A 22,410-nucleotide genomic window follows, 5' to 3' on the forward strand; every position below is an offset into this window, starting at 1 on the left:
TCATGTTACAGGTTTGCTTTATTCATGGTAGTATACTTGTTTCTCAGCTGATTTCATTCATGCCTCAAACTTCTTAATTTGTAACCATTTCTGTTGATAACCTAAAACAATCCTTGTGTATGTAAAGAATAAATTATATTATATCAGGCACGTATGTTGAACAGGCACATATCTGTAATATGTTAACACATACAGTATCTAAAAATGTAACATCTAATAAGTGCTTACTATTTAAGAGAACATCTACAGCTACACTAACACAGAACATTTCCGAGACGGGAATATATGAAGGATAGCAGGATTAGTTACACTACATTCATATGTCTACAACATATATGAAATAACTGGACTGACACTTTAACTTCATCGTCAAACTCGTAACTGTTGCCATACACCGTAAAAACATCAAAATTGGCATTCAAATGCCTTTGTAATGTAACTGACTTAATACTGCACTGGATAATGAATATTTTGCATTGCACATAGTAAGACAACTGTAGTTACATTATAATCATGACAAAAAGACAACTTTATACATAGTTTCATACACATTGACAAAAACAACATTTAAGACTTTGCTTACCTAATAGAACAGAGCATTGAGACATAAAACAAGATGACTGTATTCAATCATACAATTGAATTTAAAGCTGCCGTGTCTGTTCATCAATGTTAAATACTTTCTCATTCCCAGATTAATGTGCTGAGACTTGCAGCTGTTTGTAGTTTGACTTTCTGAGGAGTGTAAACACAGTGTCTCTGTGGTCCTTTCCTTGGTTCATATGAGCCATACCAAGCATTCCCAATTATCCAAATGCCAGTTGCTCAGCAGGTGCAAGACCACTGGATGTATGCAACTTGAATCCACTATCTTTGCACATGGACACTCAGTTATGGATACAGATATTTTCCTCATCCAATCACCTGAGCCGCAAATGTGATGTGACTAATAACACTGGAGCCACTGGAAAATTACATTGTGACATGGTGACAACACTGACTGGCTGATGGAACCACAAGAACCTTCACAAGCAACTATCCTGAGCTGTGACTCAAAAGGCAGCAGACTGGGGGCAAATATGAGTCCGTTTGAGGCTTTGAAGAGCCCTCCAAAAAGTCACTTGGCAAAGACAAAGGTATCAGAATACACAGCTAATTTTAAATGAAAAAGATAAAATGGCACTTTATTTAGAATTGGTAAGCCCTGTTGTAGACATCTGTCAGCAGGGGCTAACTGAACCCTCCTAATCATCCAAACCTTGACTCCTTGGTTTGAGCAGTCTGACACATCAACTTCTAGCTCAACAAATGGTGTGCATAATGGTGTGTAATTCCCACAGAATGGGGATAACTCTGTGTCCAAAAAAAAAAGAAGAAGGAAGACACAAGTGTTTGAGAAACTTGTTTGGAAACAGCAGATCCATTTGGTACTACTAGTGGCTCAAAAATTACTCCTCGGCTTTAAGCAGAGTCAGTAGAGTCAAAAGAACCAGCTATGACAAAGTTGGTGCTGCCAGGATGGGAACTCCCTGACTGGGCGGCTTGTTGCCTAAGGTCATTGCAGATCAGGACTAACTGATTGCTCTGGGCCTCGGACAAGGTGCTGCAACTCTGGTAAACACTGAAATTGGTCTTTCTCCCTGGAATGTTGCCTTTCTCACACATGGTCTTCACCATCTTAGCTAATTTGTTCTTTCCCAGAGCTTGGCAGTTGTACCAGTGCAGGGCGGCCAGGTTGACCACAGGCTTGATTGACAGATAAAAGGGGGCATCTTCAAAGAGCATTGCTTGAGGTCTGCGTTGAGCGAAGTCCTTGTAGTCCTGCACCGGGCATGTTTGAGGAGCATGCGGAGTAGCGTAGATGCGGCACTCAGTCGTGGACCTTCTGTTTCTGGCATTAGGGTCACTAAAATCCTGGTAGGTCCACTCCAGACACTCTAGTCCCGTTTCTGTGGTGATTAAGCGCACATCGCCCCATTTGAGTGTGGAGCTATGGAAGCCTGTACAGTGGCCAAAAGCCTTGGTGTTGTTGAGCCACACCAAGTTGAGTAGACCCTCAGGGTTGAAGCGACTCAGGAGCCCCCGTTTCCTTAAGAGCAACTCGTCAGCAAGGGTCAGCTTCATTGACTTGTGGGGTTTGTTGCCTTTCCCTTTGAACTTGAGCTCTAACTGTTTTTGCTTGAGGGCATCTTGGGATCTCTGGAACTCCCGGTCTCTTGTAATGCTGTAGGAATAGCGATGCTCCTTCAGATAGCGTTCCAGGCCACACTGATAGTTGGCCAGGCTGTTGGGCTCATACTCTGAGCCATCCCTTTGGCGAGCATCCACAAAGAAGGAGGCCAGGTAGATGTCTAGCTCTTGGCAGGGGATGCAGTAAATCTCTCTGGTCTCAGTTGGATACTTAGAAACCAGGAAGTCCCGGAAGTTGCGAAGAGCTGTCTGGGTGCTGCGAATGGTCTTCTCGTTCTGTTCTCGGTATGCTCGCTCATCCATGTCTGCTGAAAAGGAAGAAGGTAGTGTTTTCATACGTCAAGAACTTTATTGCTTTGAAAACAATTACCCAATGGACCTTGGACCAATTGTCGGCATATTTGACATGAATAGGAATGTATTTCTATGTCTCGGTAAGGGATACACATACAGTTACTGGTTAATGTTACTGGTTAGACCAATGCTAGTCTAAGGTAAGCATGTTGTCCAGAGATTTTGTTTATTTTATTTTTTTGAAAGACAAGGTTTTGAAGGTTTGAAGATTTTCACAGTACAATCCATTGAATGGACTGTACTTCTATCTTTCTAGCCTTGTTTTGATTTACGTATTTCCATATTAAATATGAGGTCGATTGTTGGTAGCAAACAGCAAATCTGCTCAGGTACTGTCCAATTTTTAGATAAAGACTTCTAATACCAGATTCTGTATTGATTGTATTGCCTTTTGAGTTACCCCTTATCAACATAATGGCAAAATCATTTTTCCAACAAAAAAATACAAGCATCAAAAGGGGTTTGAGATTGTGATTTTCCATTTATTATTCACAATAACAGTCATTGAACCCACTGGTTCATACAATGCAGTGTAAGATCATTAAGCACTTATTTTTCACAGTCTACACCTTGGCAATCTTGTCACATTACACTAATCTGGTATTCATAGAGGAAGAGGTGTCGTGTCAAACAGTACAAACATACACTGTAGTTTGTGATGGAAGTGAGCATGCAGTCATAAAATTATCATTATTTACCTAATGTTTAACACTCAAGTAAATACTGGTCAGGCAAAATGATACTGATACAAGGCATACAGAACAATTATTTAATTTCATTTAAAAGCCAAATTGGCCAAGAACAAGCACAACAACTGATTGAAAGTTTCCAACAAGTGTGCTGCCATAAATCGCTCACTTTGTGATGGATCATGGCAAAAAGGAAAAAAACAAAAAACAAAAAAGAACAAGGCCGAAATGTGATGGAATACAAAGTGCTCACAAAATAGTACAAAGTGTTCACTTAGAGTGGACTCATGTCCACTGTAAATCAGAAAAAGTAAATGTCATTTTTACGTTTTATTTGCTGACAATTGGTAGAAGTTCCCCCTTTGCTTTCATGCTTTTAATCTTGGCTTTGATGCTGTCATCCATGGCCTGTCGGCATCTGACTGCATAGTGGGCCAACGTTTCCTCCTTTTCATCCCATGGAGGCAGAGCGTGGAAGACTTCAGGGGCTGCCAAGCTGAGTTCCGCAATGGCTGCTGTCCTGGAAATGGTATTGCGGTCTACACCGACTCTGTCAAAAGCCACTTTCATGGATACGCTACGTCGAAACTCTTGCAGTGCAGCCATATATCGAGCAATCACACCCACAACGTTTTTCACTGAAAAATATTAACATCATTCTTTAGTGAAACAAAATTTTACTTCAATGACAATCAAAATCTAGCATTGTTATTCATTATCTAAAACAGGGGTTCTCAGCCTTGGCCTTTGAGATCCACTTTCCTGCAGAGTTTATCTCCAGCTTTGATCAAACTCATCTGCCTATAACTTTCTAGAAATCCTGAAGACCAGGTGTTTTAGGTGTATTTGATTAGGGTTGGAGCAAAACTCTGCAGGAAAGTGGACCTCGAGGTCCAGAACCCCTGCTCTAGATGTTTGAGTTAGAGTTCAAATTTCCCTAAAATTTGGGCCCATATCCTATTCTTACATTACTTACTTCGGACACGTGTGTTCTCGCCATCTCTGCTTCTCTTTGATGAAATCTTGATGGTCCTCTGCCTGTCCAGCGGGTGCAACTCCACTTCCTCAAAGGAATCGAAGAGGGCTGGTGAGTCAAACGGAGTGCCCTCTTCAGGAATGGAGGTAATAATCTGATGCGAGCTGCCTGCTTCCATTTGACTTGACGAAAGTGTCCTCCTTTTATCTACCAATCAGAGAAAACAAGACAGTTCTTATCCAAGTCACAACCTAGATTCTGATCTCCATGCTTCCCTTCATATCATACAAAATAGTTATTCTCCAGAAATGCAATGTATGATTGTAGATTGTAAGGGATAGTCACCTGGGCGTAGTTGTTCTTGCAGGAAGTCACAGATGAGCTCAGCCTTCTTTGTGAGTTCCTGCTGCAGAAGCTCTTTGTCTTGTTTCAGGCTGCTGATGGTTTCACCCATCAACTCACTTTTGCTTCTCTCAGCCTGTAGTAGTGTTTTCAGTCTCTCTATCTCATACACAGCTGGAGATACTGTTTGAGATAGAAACAAAGCTTTACCTCAGGAGTTCCTACTACCACTGGAAAGATATATCTTTTTTTGTTTTTGTTTTTTGTGCTCTATGAGAAGTCATCTGAAATCTGATAAAAAGAAATACTTAACATAGAAAACAGAGCAATAATATAAATTAGAAGCATGGGAATTAAAAGTAGAAAACAGAAGAGAATACGTGGCTGATGGTGAACATTTAGGGCTGCTGACTGATTTGAAATCTTAATTGAATTAATTTATCCACAGCAATCAAACGTTTATCTGTGGTAGACCTTGGAGCCATTTACACAGGACGTTTTTTTATTCCATCTGCAATGTCTGTCATATTTCATGTGGCATCTTACTGTTTACATCATGATGTTTATTTTAGTCAATTCATTTTCTGCACTGTAACAGTAAGTTATAGTATAGGCAATTCTTGCTATTTTTAACACCACAGTGCCATTTGGCATATCATGTAAATTTGTACTCCATATATTCTGACATTTTTGTTTTTATCACAGCACAAAGATGGAGATGCGTGGTATAATTAATGGAAAAGTATCTTTTTAACTCAGATGCATCTCGCTTAGCTGGACAAAGGTGTCAAAAATATCTTTTCAATATAGAAACATCTCAGAACTCTTCTCTTTCCAGTCAGTGTTGAGGAAAGTTACAATATTGCGTTACTCTTGCGTAACTTAGTTACTTTTTATGGAAAGTATCCGCATTACTTTTGCATTACTTTTTCTGACCTGAGCTGGGTATGCTTGTTTGTTTTTTAATAACAAAAAAAAGTTTTGGCAAATGTAAAGGCCCTTTCACATCAAAAGTGAAATGAATAAGCCTCAGGCTGAAGGAAATGCAAATTCACACCTGTAGTAGAGGATGCAACTCAAACAAGCCTTTATGCTCACATTTATTCTAGAACTACAATAATCATCATGTTTACACAGCGCCCACATTCTTTACCGCATTACTATACTAATTACTTTTTTTTTTTTTTTTTTACTAAAGTAACTAGTTACTAGTTAATTTAGTAAAAAAGTAATCTGATTACGTAACTCACATTACTTGTAATGTGTTACCCCCAACACTGTTTCCAGTAAAACTTATTTTGAATAATTGCGGTCACATCTTTAAATGTGATCCATTTTGTTATTGCTTTTGTTATTTGTTTTTGCGTGATAAAAACTACCCTTTTAGACGGGGAGATATCTCTGCCTTTGTTTGGGGTAGTTAGTAAATTTAGATTATTTTTATATATTCTTCTTCAAATGCCTTTACTTTTAGTAGGTTTATTTTTTGTACTTCTACCATGACCTCTTCAAATACAATTATTTTGTGATAACATAAAAAAGCATAATTTCTAATAGGAAAAAAACTGAAAAGACTATACCACATCAAATAAATGCCAACAAATCATTAATGCAGACTTGTAAATGCAGAATTAAGTAATAAAATACACTGAATAAATAAGCAGTCAATAACAAATCCTACCTTATAATATAAGATGACATGCAAAGAAAAAAGCTCAATTACAGCAATTTATTAAGGAAAAAATGAATCACAGACAACATTTGGTCATTGATTTTATTATAACGCATCATAAAATGACAAATAAGACCACATAAGACACACCAGGATGATCGAGTATTTACACACTTGAAAATAAACATCAGTCGTCAGTCTTTGTAGAAGTGCTAAAATAAGGACAAGTTCAGCATCAAGTCGGTACAAAAACAAAACTTTAAAAACTGGTCAGGTGAAGACTTCCTAACCATTATGAAAAGACTGACCTTTCATAACCATACTAAATTCTAATGTCAATTTTTCTCTTTTATAGTAAACATTTGTGGACAATGTGATCTACCTTTCAAGGTTCATAAGAAACATAATACTTGGTTGTGAAAGGTCTCGAACCTAACGAGCCTTTCAATGATTTAAAGTCTGCTTTACTAATGCCAAAGAATTTCATTACACATCAGAAGTTTGTGAGCCCTTGAGTGACCTTTTCACTATATAGACTCATTTCAACACCTCACAGACAGTAAGAAACATCTTTTACACAGAAATTGTTAATTGTCTGGTTGTTTATAATGAATCTCACATTCCTGGCAGTAATTTTATACGTTGCTATATGCTAAGTGGCCTATCCACCTTATTTTTGATGTAATAGTGGCGGTCTCGTCCGCTTCCAGTTATTTTTAGCTGTACAAAAACATCTCATTATGCTGCTTGATATTGCAAACTGGTATTTACTTACCATATTATTTTTAAAGGGGCTATATGTAGAGCTCAGAAACCCTTGTTATTAGTGACACCGGTGGTCATTAAGTGAACTGCAGCCAGCGACTTATTGCTTGTGCTCGCACTCGTGCACGCATAACGTACAAGAGACTGAACGTGATTCAATGCCGGTGAAGTTCTTTTTCGTTCTTCATTTAGTAGTAAAAAGAAGCTGGAAATACCTTTGCAGCGATATACTGTTAACGAACATCCAGATGCCATCCACGCTGCTGAGAGTGACGTTTAGATGAATATGTAAATATTTGCTGCGTGCCTTCCTTTAATAACAAAATAAACAACAAAAATGACAGTGGTGAGAAAGCAGCAGTTAAGAAAGCATCTGATCATAGCCATGTGGATATGTTTGCACAAGCTCTGCAAATTCACCGGCATCATGTCGATAGATGAGGTAAATAAAGTTACACTGTTATGATAGTTTGATTATAAAGTATATTTGAGACTACAGACTATATAGATGTGGCTATGTGAGACTAGTTTGAATTAAACCCTTTTCTTTGCGTGACACATTGACATTACACTATGGAATGGCTCTTTTGGGAGCGTGCGTAAACGTCACATCCTTTAGCCGCCTTTCCACTATATCGAACATTCACATACGATTGTCGCATTTCACCCACAAGCGGCAGTTGCACGGAACTGAAATTGGTCATGAAGCAACAGTTACCCTCGGCTTATTCACCATGGTAAAATGAATGATTTTAATTAATTTAATACATGTGTGAATATATCCACACAAAACAAATGACCCCCAATATGTCTAAAATAAAAACATAACAGATTTTATAGAGCTAATCAACATAAATAATGATTTAGTAATTATAAAATAATTATTTTTGCCATAATTAATAACCGCCATTTTAGAGAAATAGTATTTACAGAATAACATTTAAGTGGAAAAATTTTGGTAATTCTAACTTCTTGCTCATAGTTTTGATTAGAATACATCACATCCAGTCAGCCGGTCGCATACGGTGTAGCCGCAGAAGTTTTATATTTTTTAACGCATCCGAAGCTCAAATCGGATCCAAAATTTCCACATATGGATATGATCGGAACTCCAGGAAGCTACTGTACTACTCTCCATTGGAAATGAATGTCTTCCGGTCTGTCGCTTGTCGGAGATAGTGGAAAGGCGGCTTTTGGATTGTCCTAGAAAAAACATCCAAGTCCTTCACATAAAAATCAGTCCACAGGTTTTTATAGACAAACTAGGAAGCTGGCGAAGGTCTCGTTTTTAAATTTAGTTACAAGCTGTTCAGACATTGGCAATAAAAAAAAAAAATAAATAAAAAAAACCTTTCATCTAGCCCCTTTAATGTATTGTCGTAATTATAAACACTGGTTTGTAGCGCAAATATTTTGACCTTTTACTGCACTTTGTTGTTCTTCTAGTTATTTACCTATAGCAGCTAATGAATTGGAAGTCTCACACATTCATAGAAAACAGCTTACGTATGCATCGCAAAATAAGATGGATAGGATATCACCTAGGTAAAAATTACAAATTTACGAAACATATTGAGTAATAAAACTGTGGAATGGTTATAAACCTTTTAAGTCAATGTCCTGTCAGTCATGCACAAGCATGTAATGAGGATATCATCAATTTAGTGGGATGTTGATTGATAAATCAGAGGAGCAGAGGAAAAAGGAAGAAAAAAGGCAATAAAATACAGTTTAAGGTGGTTTTGATATGGTGATAATTCACACTTTGATATTTAAATATATTGGGTATGAGTAAAAACCATCAGAATGGTTTGACAAAACTCAAAATGTCTTGTTTTGATTGTTACAATGCTACATGACTAACATGAATAAGCACTAGACTATCCTAAAGTTATTTTAAATGGTTATAAACAGGTTTGTTTTGACTAAACGAGTCAATAGTCAGTAACTATCACAGTATAGATAATGTTGGTTTTTTGTTGAAACGAATGAAATGGAAATAGTTCATTTGTCTGACCGTGACTTTTTTATCTCTTAGTGCTGTAGCTGAACTGAATCAGCATTTAACGATTCCAAACTGATTCGTTCATGTCCAAGACACCGATCGGTAGCTTCCATTCAATCACTAGGCAAAACAATGTTTCCTTTCAACTGTATGTATAATAATAGCATTTTCCTGTGATTGGAAATTTTTGGGTATTAGCAATTACATATAAGAAGGGTCATTTTTGCCTGAAGATTGTTCGTCACAAAAAATAAAGGACTCTTGAGAAGATTCTTGCTTCTTTTTCTGACCGATTCGAAGCCTGCATTTATTAATACAAGCCTTCTTCAGCTTAGATGATTCCACAGGTGTCCATCCGTCAATCGTAGAACAACGCAGAACATATGCTACGAGAAAGAAAAAAAAGAAATTAATTTTTAATTAAAAACATTTTTGGAAACTAGAAAAATTTAGGAAATTAAAAAAAAAAAAAAAAAAATGGTGGATCAATGAAGGTTCCGAGACGAACGATAGTCACAATATAAAGTTCCTAATGTTTTGTATGCACTTTTTATTAAAATTTAAGTAATGTTATCTTAAGTAATGTTTTAATAGCATCTCTGATTTAAATTTTAGCAAAAATTGCATTAGTGTTTAATCAGTCTGTTTTATGTAATGATTCAAACCTTGACTTGTGAAATTATTTGTTTGTACCACCACTCAAAAATATCAATGCCATGTGATATGTATTATATAATAACATGTATATATAATAAAAATATCAATAACACTTTACAATAAGGTTCATTAGTTAAACATTAATGTATTAACTAACATGAACTAACCATGAGCAATACATTTGTTAATGTATTTACTAATCTTCGTTAACATTAGTTAATGAAAATACAGCTGTTCATTGTTTGTTCATGTTAGTTCACAGTGCATTAACTAATAACAAGATTTTAATAATGTATAACTAAATGTTGAAATTAACATTAACAAAGATTAATAAATGCTGTATAAGTGCAGTTCATTATTAGTTCATGTTAACTAATGAACCTTATTATAAAGTGTTACCCATATATTAAATATCAGCAAAAAGGCAGAAGACTTTTAGCTACAGTATCATTAAAAAGTCTCTTATTCTTACCAATGCTGCTTTGATTAAAAATACAGTAAAAGACAGTAAAGATTAACATTAGTTAACTACATTAGTTAACATGAACTAATAATGAACTGCACTTATACAGCATTTATTAATCTTTGTTAATGTTAATTTCAACATTTACTAATACATTATTAAAATCTTGTTAACATTAGTTAATGCACTGTGAACTAAAACGAACTGTATTTTCAGTAACTAAAGTTAATGAAGATTAGTAAATACAGTTAATACAATTACTAATTTTTAACTTATAAACCTTATTGTAAAGTGTTACCAGTTTATTTAAATAACCCAATTTACCGGTTTACATGCAAATAAATAACCTGTCAATGCAAGTAAGCCACATTCATAAGGTTGTATTAAAAAGACAGGTTATTGCCCGGTGGTGACATCAAAATGTAAGCATCCATGCATTTCACTCTGTCTATTATGTGAGTTGTTAAAGCATTAAAAACCCCAGAGTATTTAAAAATGTCATCGGGAAACTTGTACAGACTCATTCTCCTCTCTGATTTAACATTTCTACAACTGTACCACTTGTCCTTTGGCTGCACAAGATAAGACCACATTTTTATATTTCTTGGGTCAACAAAAAGTTGGAGTTTGCGATTTATTTCTCCTCCCTGAACCGCAAAACACGGCGATAGGAAACGGCGAAGGCAAACGGTTTAACGCATTTACATGACCACACACACGTTATCGGCTTATTATCGGTTTAAGAACATGCATGTAAATGCACTCAATGTTGAAAGCAGTTTTTGCTGCTTAATATTTTTGTGGAAACTATGATATGTTTTTTTCTGGATTCTTTGATGAATAGAAAGTTCTAAAGAACAGCACTTATTTGAAACATTTTTCAACACTTTTGATTCATTTAATAAAAAAAATAAAAAAAAATCTAAACTTTTGAATGGTAGTATCACACAGACCTAAATCATCAGTAAGAGTGGACTGTCCCTTTTCAAATACTCACACATAATCCCATCCACTCTTCTTCTGTCCAGGATCTTTTTGCCGTCAGGTACTTTTCCCCTCTTCCCAAAAGCGACCGCCCCGTTAAGATCCTCCTCGCTGAAGAAGTGCTCGAACAGCAGGTGGAAGAGTCTCATGCTGTCCTGCCGTGACTCCTGCAGCATGGATGCCAGTTTGTAGTGTGGCAGATAGAGTCCGCTTCCTGGAAACAGCTCCTGCTCTCCCAGTCTGGCCGGACTGGACAGCGGCATCTGCGTTCGCTCGTGAAAGACGAGGATCCGATCAATGACTGTCTGCAGGTTTTGTAGGGTTATAGTATCTGCAATATATTAAAAAGAATTTACCTGCTGACATAACTCACGGTGCATCAATCACGATTACATTCAGCTGATATAGCTGAGGTTGCTACTACATTTTTATTGGACTGCTAGCTCACCTATGCTTGTTATAAACTCTTCCAGGTGTTTTCTCTCTTCAAAATACCTCTCACTGTTTGGACTGAGATCTGATGGGCAGAACTGCTCTTCTGAACTGTGTGCAGCAGGAACTAGATGCTCTGTAATACATCAAATAATCATTTTAGAAGCGGATGAACTTCCCTCCCGTCCATTCTATTGCAATCAGCTGGCAGAAAACACAATGCACAACACTTCAAACCAAACACTTTTCCCACACAACATCACAGTAAAGGACTGGTCTGTATTTCAGTTCATACAATTGGTGAGTCCACAGACAATAAAGGCATTTTCATCAGAGAAATTTTATTTTATTTGCCATGATGCAAAGTTTCCTCCAAATTCATTTGCCTCATGCAAATTCATCCATTATAAAAAATAAATACAGAGGAAAAACTCTACTAGCATAGAGTGAATTTCACAAAACCTGTCAATAGAAAATAGATGATATATTGTGCTCAAAGAACAATTAAGACTGTTTGCATTGACAATTTCATACAAAAATAAGCACATTTTCCTCCCAAATCCTCCAAAAAAAAAAAAAAAAAAAAAAAAAAAAAGAAAAGAAAAGAAGAAGAAAAAAAAAAAAAGTATTTATCATTACTATAACACAGTAATGTTTTACTGAATTACAGTAAAACAATTTTGGTAATAAAACATTTTTTTGTTGTTGTTGTTTTTTAAATCAACAAAAATTAAATTCAGTACAACAAATACTACCATAATGTAAATATGTGTGTGTGTGTGTATATATATATATATATATATATATATTTTTTTTTTTTTTTTTTTTTTTTTTTTTTTATTGTAGTAATGAGAATGGGATTTTTTTTTTGTTACACTTTAATAAGAGTGTTGGAGGAAATGTTCTTAAAATAGTTTATGCGAAATACAATTTATTTCTTTTAATTTTGGGCAAATATGAGCTGGACATGTTATTGACGGGTTTCGTGGGATTTACCCATTAATATAGTTATATAATAAAACAGTAATACTTTTAGATTGTAACAAGTTCTTGCACAAAAAACTAACCATGGAGGGCTTTCAAAATCACAGCATAATCCATCTTCTCGTGTGAACCTGTAAACAGAATAAAATTATAGTTTGTCCACAAAAAAGAAATATGACTATCTTTTAAGCATTTTAATGCATGCTTATGATAAAACACAATCATGACACTGTAACCACATTAAATCTACTGACATTCATTTTTCTCTCAGTAAAGAGAGAAGGTGCCAAGAAAACTCACCTGTTATTTTCGTTCGGTTTATTTGGTGTTAAAGAAATAACAGCGTCATCCATTTCCATCTTGACTGAAATGTCAAATATCCCCAGTGTCTCTTGGGAAAACAGCTTAATGCCTTATTGCAGAATGGAAAAGGACGCGATCTCATTAACTAGCTTATTACGATGAAATAACTGCCTGTGTGATATTGAATTCATTCATGCCATGTAGAGAGATACCCATTTCCCAGAACATGGGATTTTATCATGAAATTGACTTAGAATGAAGCACTAATCTGGAATTTGTCAAATAAAATTAAATATCTCAAAAACTGAAAAACAATATAGAATATTATTTATAGAGATGTAATAAAAAAAATTTAAAAAAAGAAATTGCATCGCAAATATGAGAAATTCACAATTCACAGCTCTTGATTTCTTGTTATTTTGGGGCACTGGGGTAGGGTTTACCAAACACTGGTAACAGTTTTTTCATACAACAAAATTTTAGAAATAGCCACAGTTTTCTTTTATTAGATTTTATTATTTTTATTTATTAGCTTTATTTATTAATTTTTATTAGAGTACCAGAGCAGGTGAGTTAAGTGGAGCGGTGTGACGCTCCGCTCAATATTCAGCTCTTTGCCAGTGCGCTCTGCTCAGTCGCTCACAGCACAAGCGAACGCTGCACTCATGTACCGCTCACGCTCACCTGGAAGATAAAGTTGGCTCAAATCTCGCTCCGACATGAAACATCTCTGTACTGTACTATACGTGTTGTAGCCATTGAAAAAATATTTATAAAAAACATTTTTTATAATATTTAAATATTTATTAATATTTCATATTTATGTTTAAATGTTATAATATTATTTGTTTAAAGTTTGATTTCATTTAATCTGTGTTGATTACAAAAGTGAACAGCTTGAGTAAGATGCATCAAAAGAGGCGGGCAATGGATTGAACAGCAATAGCCTATGATATGGGGTGCATCTCAATCAGCTCCCTAGTTTCCCCAAGTCATGAATCAGTAAATTGTGTACATGAATTTGGGCACTGGTAAGGACACCAAGGACCCTGGCTCACTACACATTGGGACACTGATGATTCAGCTTCCGATGATGTGAATAAAAGCCTAAATTCAAACTGTTCATCATATAAAGGGATCGAGTCTCTTCAGAAAATTTTGATTAAACCCCTCAATTCATATGGATTAGTTTTACGATCTCTTTATGAACTTTTTGAAGCGTCAAAGTGGTAGTCGCATAGCTGTCTATGGAGGGACAGAAAGCTCTCAGATTTCATCAAAAAGATCTTCATTTGAGTTTCAAAGATGAACAAAAGACTTACGGGTTTGGAACGATATGAGGGTGAGTAATTAATGTCAGAATTTTCATTTTTGGGTGAACCAACCCTTTAACAGTATATCGTGAAGGTATTTCAAACGTTATGAATGTGAACTTAGCTGTGAGTATATCACAAAATGAATCTTTGCTAACTCAGTTTCTCCAAACTCCCTTTAAATGTTTTCTCCTTCTTTGTTCATAAGTTTGATGTAAATAATTTTGTCAGATAAATAGGCCTACCTTAAAAAGGTAACCTTTGGCGCTCTAGTGGTTAATAAAAAAACAGCATGCGTCTTGCATAAGCAGCACTCACATGCTGCATTCATAAAGCTGTACTAGGACTGGTTCACACAGAAGGCACTGAACGCTTTTTTTAATTCCACTGCATTCTAAAAACACGGTGCTCTTCGTGTGGCTTTCAAAAATGTTTGTTTTTTAAATGAAATGAATGTACTGTATTTTATTTTGATAATGTCTTTATTTAATATCTTGTATTTTATAGTACTAAATTATATTTATGCAGTAATAATAATACATTTATTCACGTTTTGAGCATAGATGTGAAAATAAAATGTCAAACTTAAACTGTCATAAATCTTGAATTCTTTGGAGCACTTGCCAGATTATTGCTGAAGAGAGAAAGAGAAAGAAAAAAAAAAGTCCTAGAAGTTTAAGTTTATTGTTATGAAAAAGGCACAAAAACATTCTAAATTGTTATATGAAATATATATTTTCCAAAACATGTTTTACTCTAAAACTGAGAGTTAATCAAAGCCATAAATCTAAATAATTTGTGCTCCAATTTTGAGGTTTATATCTAAAAAAAAAATGTGCACAGTAAGATTTTGTTTGAGCGCAGTACCAAACGTTTCCACTAGATGAAATCCCATTAAACTAAACTAGATGTCTCCCATTCATTTCCAATGTGGTCATTTTTGACTGCAAGGAGTACAAGTGTGACCATTTTTTGGGACCATTTAACCCTTTCAAATCATGTCCATGACTTTTTGTGTGTTTACATAGCAAGTGCCAAAACCTTTACCAAGTTTTTATCAAAAATGACCAAAGAGCACCAGAGTGTTAAAAGAAATTCAAGTTTTAAAAAATCCAGCTTGAGACCTTGTGTTTTTTCCAAATTCCACTGCCCGCATCTCACATTTTTCAAAGCAAACACATGATCTGTGTGAATGGTCCCTTGGGGCCAGTTGACACAGAATGCGTTTTTGTGGTTAAAAATGCAAGACACAGGTCAGTGGAGTGGAAGAAAAGGTCTCGAGACGAGTTTTTTAAAAGTTGAACTTTTACCTTGAGAGACACATTTTTAGAATGCGGTGTCATGTTTGAGATGCTGCAAAAGACGTGAGACGCAAGTGCAACAGTTAAACATGTCCATCTAGTGTGTGTTTACATTGAAAAACAATGGAAAATTAGCGGTGGAATGGAAAAACATGTTCTGTGTAAATGGCCCCTTATCCTTAATGCGGTCATTCGCTTTCCTTTTTAAAGAAAAAAAAAAATGTAGGCAAAAAGCAGTGTTCACTCCAAGCACATATAATTTCTTGAACATAGCATTTTTCTTTTTGGCCAGGCTTGAATTGCATCTGGTTTTTAAGCAACACCCAGTGTGTTTCATCATGTCCATTGTGTAGTGTTGGGTTACACTTCTGCGGTGTGATAAATCTAATTTATGGCCTTGACTGAGACGACGTCATAAATGTAATTAAGAAGATCAATATATGCCAGCACTCCACCCACAGGCTCGCTCACAAATATCACAAGCACAGCACTCAAAGAAACGCATGTAGAATATACTAACCTTTTGTGTTTGTTTGGGATTTCTATCTAAGTACATAATAAGCATGGATTTTTGTTTAGGCTATTTAAGATGTTTTCAATTAAAATGATTTGATATTCATTGGGTGTGTGATTGCGGTTAGGGCACAAAAGTGGCTTGCATAAATAATTATGCAGAACCATTCAATTCGCATTCAGCAATGTTAAAAGCAAACTGAATGTACATGAGGTGCCAGTTTTGCTTTGCCTCTGAAGCTTTGATCTATTGAGCAATATTGAAATTTCACTTTTTACTATCATTTATAGCACCTTCATGTTCACTAGGAGGCCATTAAGTGGTTTTATGTTCATTCAAGCACACAAAGGCTCAACAGACACTTATAAGAATAAAATGAATTCAAACACTGTACAAGTATTGTATGCCATTGCTTTAGATAACAAAATGTCAATCCAAGTGTCATTTCTCTACTAACCTTGCCATGTCATAATGTCAAATAATCTGATATTTTAAGAAATTTACTGACCTTGACACACAGTCATAAAGGTCTGCAGGGGTCTATGATATCATTTCCTATTTTATGTTTTTCTGTATGTTGGTAACTTGCACCACATGACTCTGCAGCAGTGTTCTTATTAACTAAAACTAAAACTTTTTTTTTTTAAATGTTGTTGCTGAAACAAATACTAGATGAAAAACTAAAAAAAAAAAAAAAAAAAAAAAAAAATAACTTAAAAATGACAAAAGCACAAAATTACTAAATTAAACTCAAATTAAAATGAAACTGAAATTATAAAAATAATGAAATAATAAAAAGCTAAATAAATACTAAAATAGTATATAAATAATACTAAAATAACAGTTTTGTTGATAACATTTGATTTTGTGGAGAGTTTTTCAAATATTAAATGTAGCAGTTACTTAAAACAATTCTGAGAAATAATAAGTAGTTTGACAATCTTTTATGGTTTTATAAAGAATTTCATTATTTTAATGAGGCTTTTTCCTTTATTAGGACAGTTGTATTACATTGGCATTTTTGACTTTAGGCCCCTTTCATATACTTTTATTCACATTAAAATTAATTTTAATTCAGAAATTAAAACACACCTAGGGGTGTATTCTTGCATGTATGAATTGCATACTGTATATAATGAATACTTTGGAATAGTTTGGAATAAATTAATAGATGGGACAAACAGGAGTGTCATGTGACCCAGCAACAGACAACTACTAAAAATCACCAGTTGTTTAAAGAGGTCATATTATGCCCTTTACAGCCTTTTTGGGGTCTACTAGAATAGATTTTCATGCCTAAATGTCCAAAAAACACATTATTTTCCTCATATTTGACATTGTTGCAGCACCTCTCTTTCCAGTCTGTCAGTAACGCTCTGCGGTGCATTTCCCAAAGCGAACTACGGTCGCAAGTTCCATCGTTACCAATAGAGTTCAATGGGACTTACGACCATAGTTGGCTAATGATGCTTTCGGGAAACGCACCCCTGTTTAGTTTCAGTCTCTATGAAGCTCCTCCTTCTGAAAAGCTCACTGTGCTCTAATTGGTCAGCTGGACCAGTGTGTTGTAATTGGTCAACCGCCTTGAGCATTTGGGAAACGTCACGCCCGTTACCATAACCGCGAGCTTCAACACACTACTAACTCACTCAACAAAGCCCTGTCCCTTTATTTTGAGTATGCCTTGGGCGGAAACTATTTAAGAATATTTTGACATGTTCGCCCCCGGAAGAAAACTCAAGACTACAGGCGATGCGTTTCAGGGAGTTCAGAAACAGTGCGCACTGATATAGAGAATAACTCCCTTAGGAGTGACTTTGTGCTTTGTAATTTTGCAGACCTTTTTCATGTTCAAACAGCAACATTACACACTGAAGAAAGTTGAAAATGTAAAAAAGCATAATAGGTCCTCTTTAAAAGCAACCACAGGAATGGCTCAAAAAAGGGACATTCTGAGAAAAGCTTGCAGGATTTGTTTGCAGATGTTGCTTGCGTATGATGTTGCGTTATCTAATGACATTGACATTTTTAAGTGTGACTTAACATTCTCAATCATCTCTCATCACAAACTTAATGACATTTCTTTTAGATAAGGGTCTTTACCTGTGTTGTCTGCTCTAACTTCTGTACTAAGTGCCTGCGTTGCTAGAAGATCCATTTCAGGGTTTACACCAATTGAAGCCTCTCCGTAAGACAAAGAAGATCTGGGATATTCGTCCCGGTGTAGCACCCCCATAGCGTCAATCCTTCCAGAATGAGGTAAGGCTGCCAAACTTTGACTGCATGCTGGGTTCGAGTTCATGTGCATTTTGTTCTGAGTAACATGGAAAGGCGCGCGCAAGGGTTTGATCATGGATGTAGGAGAGTTGTCCAACGGTGACGAGGACACCGCCATGGAATCGCCGTCTACAGAGGAAGGCTTCTGGGACATCGAAGACCTAGATGACGGTCTGTTGTGAAGGTTTGACTTGGGCGACTGTGTAATGCCTCCAGTAGAGCGGTTTCCCTCCGAGCTGCCAGGTATCTGTGGGTTGGCCACACTGTAATAGTCTTCACCCCTCTCTTGTTTGATTTTCTTCAACGCCGGGTCAGTGCTGTCCTCAGGTCCTGGTCCTTTGCCGGCTCTTTTCCTGTGTGTGACGTTAGAGGTTTGGTTGAAATCAGAGTCGCCGTCTTCGTCGGTGGCCGACGACTCGCAGACGATGTCGTACAGGTTGTTATTGTACTCCTCGCCATTATCGTCCATCTCAGAAGGTTCGCTGCAGTTGGAAATGTCACAAGAGTCGTGAATCTGACTGGAATCTCCTTGGCTGGAATCGCCCTTGTTTTTTCCGGCACTGCCGAGGAAGCGCTCTGCTGAGGTGTTTTGCATGACGGCAGCTGCCTGAATCATACTGTCCGTGTTGATGCTTCGGCTTTCTTGGTAGCACATCCGTTCCTTGTTTCCCGTTTTGCAGGTGGTATTGAGTGGCCAGTGGTAGGCGTGACCGGCGCTGCAGCCCCACAGGGCCGTAAGGGTGCCGTGAGAGCCCTCATTGAGCATGTGTTTTAGGTTGGGGATCAAGGTGCAGATTGTTCCATGACTGTGGGCCCATTTCACCAGTTTAGCGAGGTTGTCGGAGGAAGTGTGTAAGCAGTCCTCCATGTTGAGCCTCCTCCCCTTGGGATAATAAAATACATTCATTTTTCAATACAAATGATTTTTGCATGTGATAACTTAAAGTCAACAGAAAATGCAGTTGCAACTCATTTAACTTCCATAAAATCATCATAAGATGCATTTAGAAAATAGGGTGAATCTTCATTTCATGCCAACTTTAAAGATTTTAAAGCAAAAGGGTACCATCAAATAAGATTCATATTACATTTTAAATTCAACTTTTGTCTAGTTGTCATATATAAAATTTAATATATTTTTTAATATATTTTTGCATAATAAACAAAGTCAACATGAAATGGAAGTTGCAACCCATAATATTCATAATAAGATCATTCAAATGCATTTAGAAAATACTAATAAGGTTAATCTCCATTTCATGCTGGCTTTAACGCAAAAGGGTGACATATCAAATACTAAGATATTCACGTCAAATTTTCAATTCAACTTTTCACTTCAATCTTAAATTGTTAGGCTTATCAAATGATTAGTTGTCGTATTAAACTAAAATATAGCATATCTTTTTAAATAAAGCAAAATAAAAGCATGAACACTTGTGTATATCAACATTATTTTATCCAATAATTTACTATACTTATCTCAGAAGTTTTTTTTTTTCCAATACAAATGATTTTTGCACAAGATAAACTCGCAATGTCAACATAAAATGGCATTAGCAAACCATTTTACTTCTAAAATTTGATGTAAAAAGGCAAGGGTCACGATTCTAAGCAGCCAAATAGAAGTATTTTGATATAATGAATGTTAATAGGCTTTAGGGCTGCACGATTTATCGCACAATATGAAAAATAACATTGAACTTAAACAATTATGAAATCACAAAGGCTGCGTTTTTTTTTTTTTTTTTTTTTTTAATGCATGTCTTGTCAATGAAGTATGGCTCCAAATGCTAATCCATCTGAAAGCACTACGAGTTTGAGTCGCATTTGACATTTGAAAAAGCAACATACGTCAAACATCTTTCCAGACATGAGAAGCATTTATTAACATCTTGTCCAACAAAAGACAACATTTAATAACATTTTTTACTCCAAACTCACTTCATAACGACAGTTGAGCATCCTTCTGTGAGATGATGTGGCTTCTTACACAGAATAAGGCAGTCGTGTGTTTATTAGTCATGTTTAATCAAAGCATTTCAATCTTCAGTTTATTCAGCTACAGCAACAGTATAGTAGGGATTTCCTGGAATGACGTGTGTTATCTACTTCCACGGCAGGGCATATTTGGATTTTCTGCGCGAGAGCGCCCTCTGGCTTTCAGATGGAGAAGCATTTACTACTGATCACAGAGCCGTACAGCTCTGAAAAGCTGCGCAAAAAAAAAAAAAAAAAAAAATCGCAGCGTTCAGTCCTAAGTTTCAATAATTAAACAACAACTTCATATAAAGTGTTAGTTCATGTAAAAATTTTAAATCTGTCATCAATTACTCAACCTCATGTCGCCGAGCTTCCGTTTTACCATAATTTATGTGTTTTATGTGTGTGCGATGATTAATGTTTAAATGTGAATAAATCTGTTTATTGTAATGTGATCGCTTCTCCTCAGAATACTTGGATGAATATTCAATTAATTCATAGTCTTTAGGAATGTATTTTTGTAGTGTCAAAATTGTGATGGAATGGGACAGAAATCTCTGGTTTCATTAAAAATATCTTTATTTGTGTTTGGAAGATGAACGAAAGTCTTACGGGTTTGGAACTCACGAAGGTGAGTAAATCATGACAGAATTTAAATAATATTAATATTAATACGGTATCTTTTAAAATAAAAAAAGCAAAATAAAAGCATTTTTACAGGTTTCACACCTGTATAGACATTACTTAACCAATAGATTACTATACTCAAGTGTGATCGTCTAATCACTTACAATAAAGTACTGTGACATTATGGTATAGTGGTATTGAATGATTAGCATATTCATTTACCACAACATGTACATGATATTTCAAGGTATTTTTAAGAATACCATGGTATTGCCATGGTCAATGTTTAAAAAACAAAACAAAAACATGGAATTACCAGGGTACTTTTATCATTACTTTTTTTATTATTATTAGTGGACTAACCTGAAGACACACCCCTGTCAACAACAACTACACGAGATCACCGCCCACACGCATCGTTTACCACATTAGCTCTGTTGTGATCAGTTTTACTATACATGGCGCCATTGATGTCTGTATTTATCTTTAAAAACAATACGGCTGTCAGAAACCCGAGCGCGCAGCCTCAATTTCGGTCATCATAGTCGCGTTAATAACGCAGACGTTCGAATGCACTTAAAAATGCCCAGAATGGTTGTGCCTGCAGACAGCTGACTTGGTTTGAGACAGAGCCCGTGAGTCTGAGGATCTGCATAAACACAAAGAGCCCGACAAAAGCATCATGTACCTTCATATGGGAGAATTAACTCCAGTGTCCGCTCACGTATGCTGCTCGCTGCCTCTTTGTTCGATATCAAGCATCACAACTCTTAATTTCTCCGCGGTTCTTCAAAATTTGACAGCATTTTATACAAAAGCCATTAATTTTGCTTTTAATGGACGTGCAGCGGGTACTTCCGTTACCACCGGAAGTACGTGTCCGAGATATATGATATGGCAGTGTACATGTATGAAATTTGTATTTAATTTATTACACGATCGTAAATGACTTCACTAAATATTTTCGTCAAAAGCATGCATTCGTATTTACAATAACGGGCAAAGAATTTATATCTGAACGTTAACCTGACGTTTAAACACTTAAAATGTGCCCAAAGACCCTGCAGCAAAATACGTGTTTAAAGCAATTAAATAATACTTTTTTGTTCTTTTTTGTACTCATTTCAAAGACATTTAAAAAAAAAAGCAGCATACATAATTTGAGACAAATTTAAAGCAAAATTACATTTTACTACATAGGATCATACAATGTTAGAGAATCACAGGCCTGTTCACGCATTTTAGTCTTCCTGTGAAGGCATAAAGCCAAAGTCAAAAACGTCAAATAATATGTACTTTAATTATACTGTAGTTATGCTTAAAACCCATGGTTTTATAACCACTGGCTTCCTAAAACCACTTTCAAGAAGGATAAATCAAAATACACAATCAGTGTCAATGCTAGAGAGTTAAACCTCCATCCCTCAAAGAATACTATAATTACAATAGTAAAACCACTGAAATGACTAACAGATTCTCAAAGCTTCTTACAGTCTTCATGAGCTCCTATATTAATTTGGTTAATTATGGTTTACTGTACCTATAGTTATTATGGTATGTTGGTGGAAATGGTTATCGTAGT

At 35.9% G+C, this 22,410-nt stretch overlaps 1 protein-coding gene across 7 annotated transcripts; it reads right to left on the bottom strand.

Moving 5' to 3' along the window:
- On the bottom strand, positions 1-22,235 carry LOC127520627 (uncharacterized protein KIAA1958). 7 transcript variants are annotated; one of them, XM_051908937.1, is made up of 6 exons: positions 20,163-22,235; positions 18,048-19,104; positions 12,597-12,644; positions 11,546-11,665; positions 11,111-11,428; positions 6,312-9,379 (listed from the first exon to the last, which is right to left on the bottom strand). In XM_051908937.1, the coding sequence occupies exons 1-6, from the start codon at positions 20,181-20,183 to the stop codon at positions 9,195-9,197; spliced, it is 1,749 nt and encodes a 582-aa protein (XP_051764897.1). In that variant the 5' UTR covers positions 20,184-22,235; the 3' UTR covers positions 6,312-9,194. The 7 variants fall into 7 exon arrangements, with proteins under 7 accessions (XP_051764892.1, XP_051764895.1, XP_051764893.1 ...); XM_051908936.1 differs by lacking the exons at positions 6,312-9,379; positions 11,111-11,428; positions 11,546-11,665; positions 12,597-12,644 and adding exons at positions 3,551-3,871; positions 4,210-4,416; positions 4,555-4,734; XM_051908938.1 differs by lacking the exon at positions 12,597-12,644.
- Between the last annotated feature and the right edge of the window lie 175 nt (positions 22,236-22,410).

The sequence above is a fragment of the Ctenopharyngodon idella genome, chromosome 10 (genome assembly GCF_019924925.1).
Source record: "Ctenopharyngodon idella isolate HZGC_01 chromosome 10, HZGC01, whole genome shotgun sequence".
Lineage (NCBI taxonomy): Eukaryota > Metazoa > Chordata > Actinopteri > Cypriniformes > Xenocyprididae > Ctenopharyngodon > Ctenopharyngodon idella.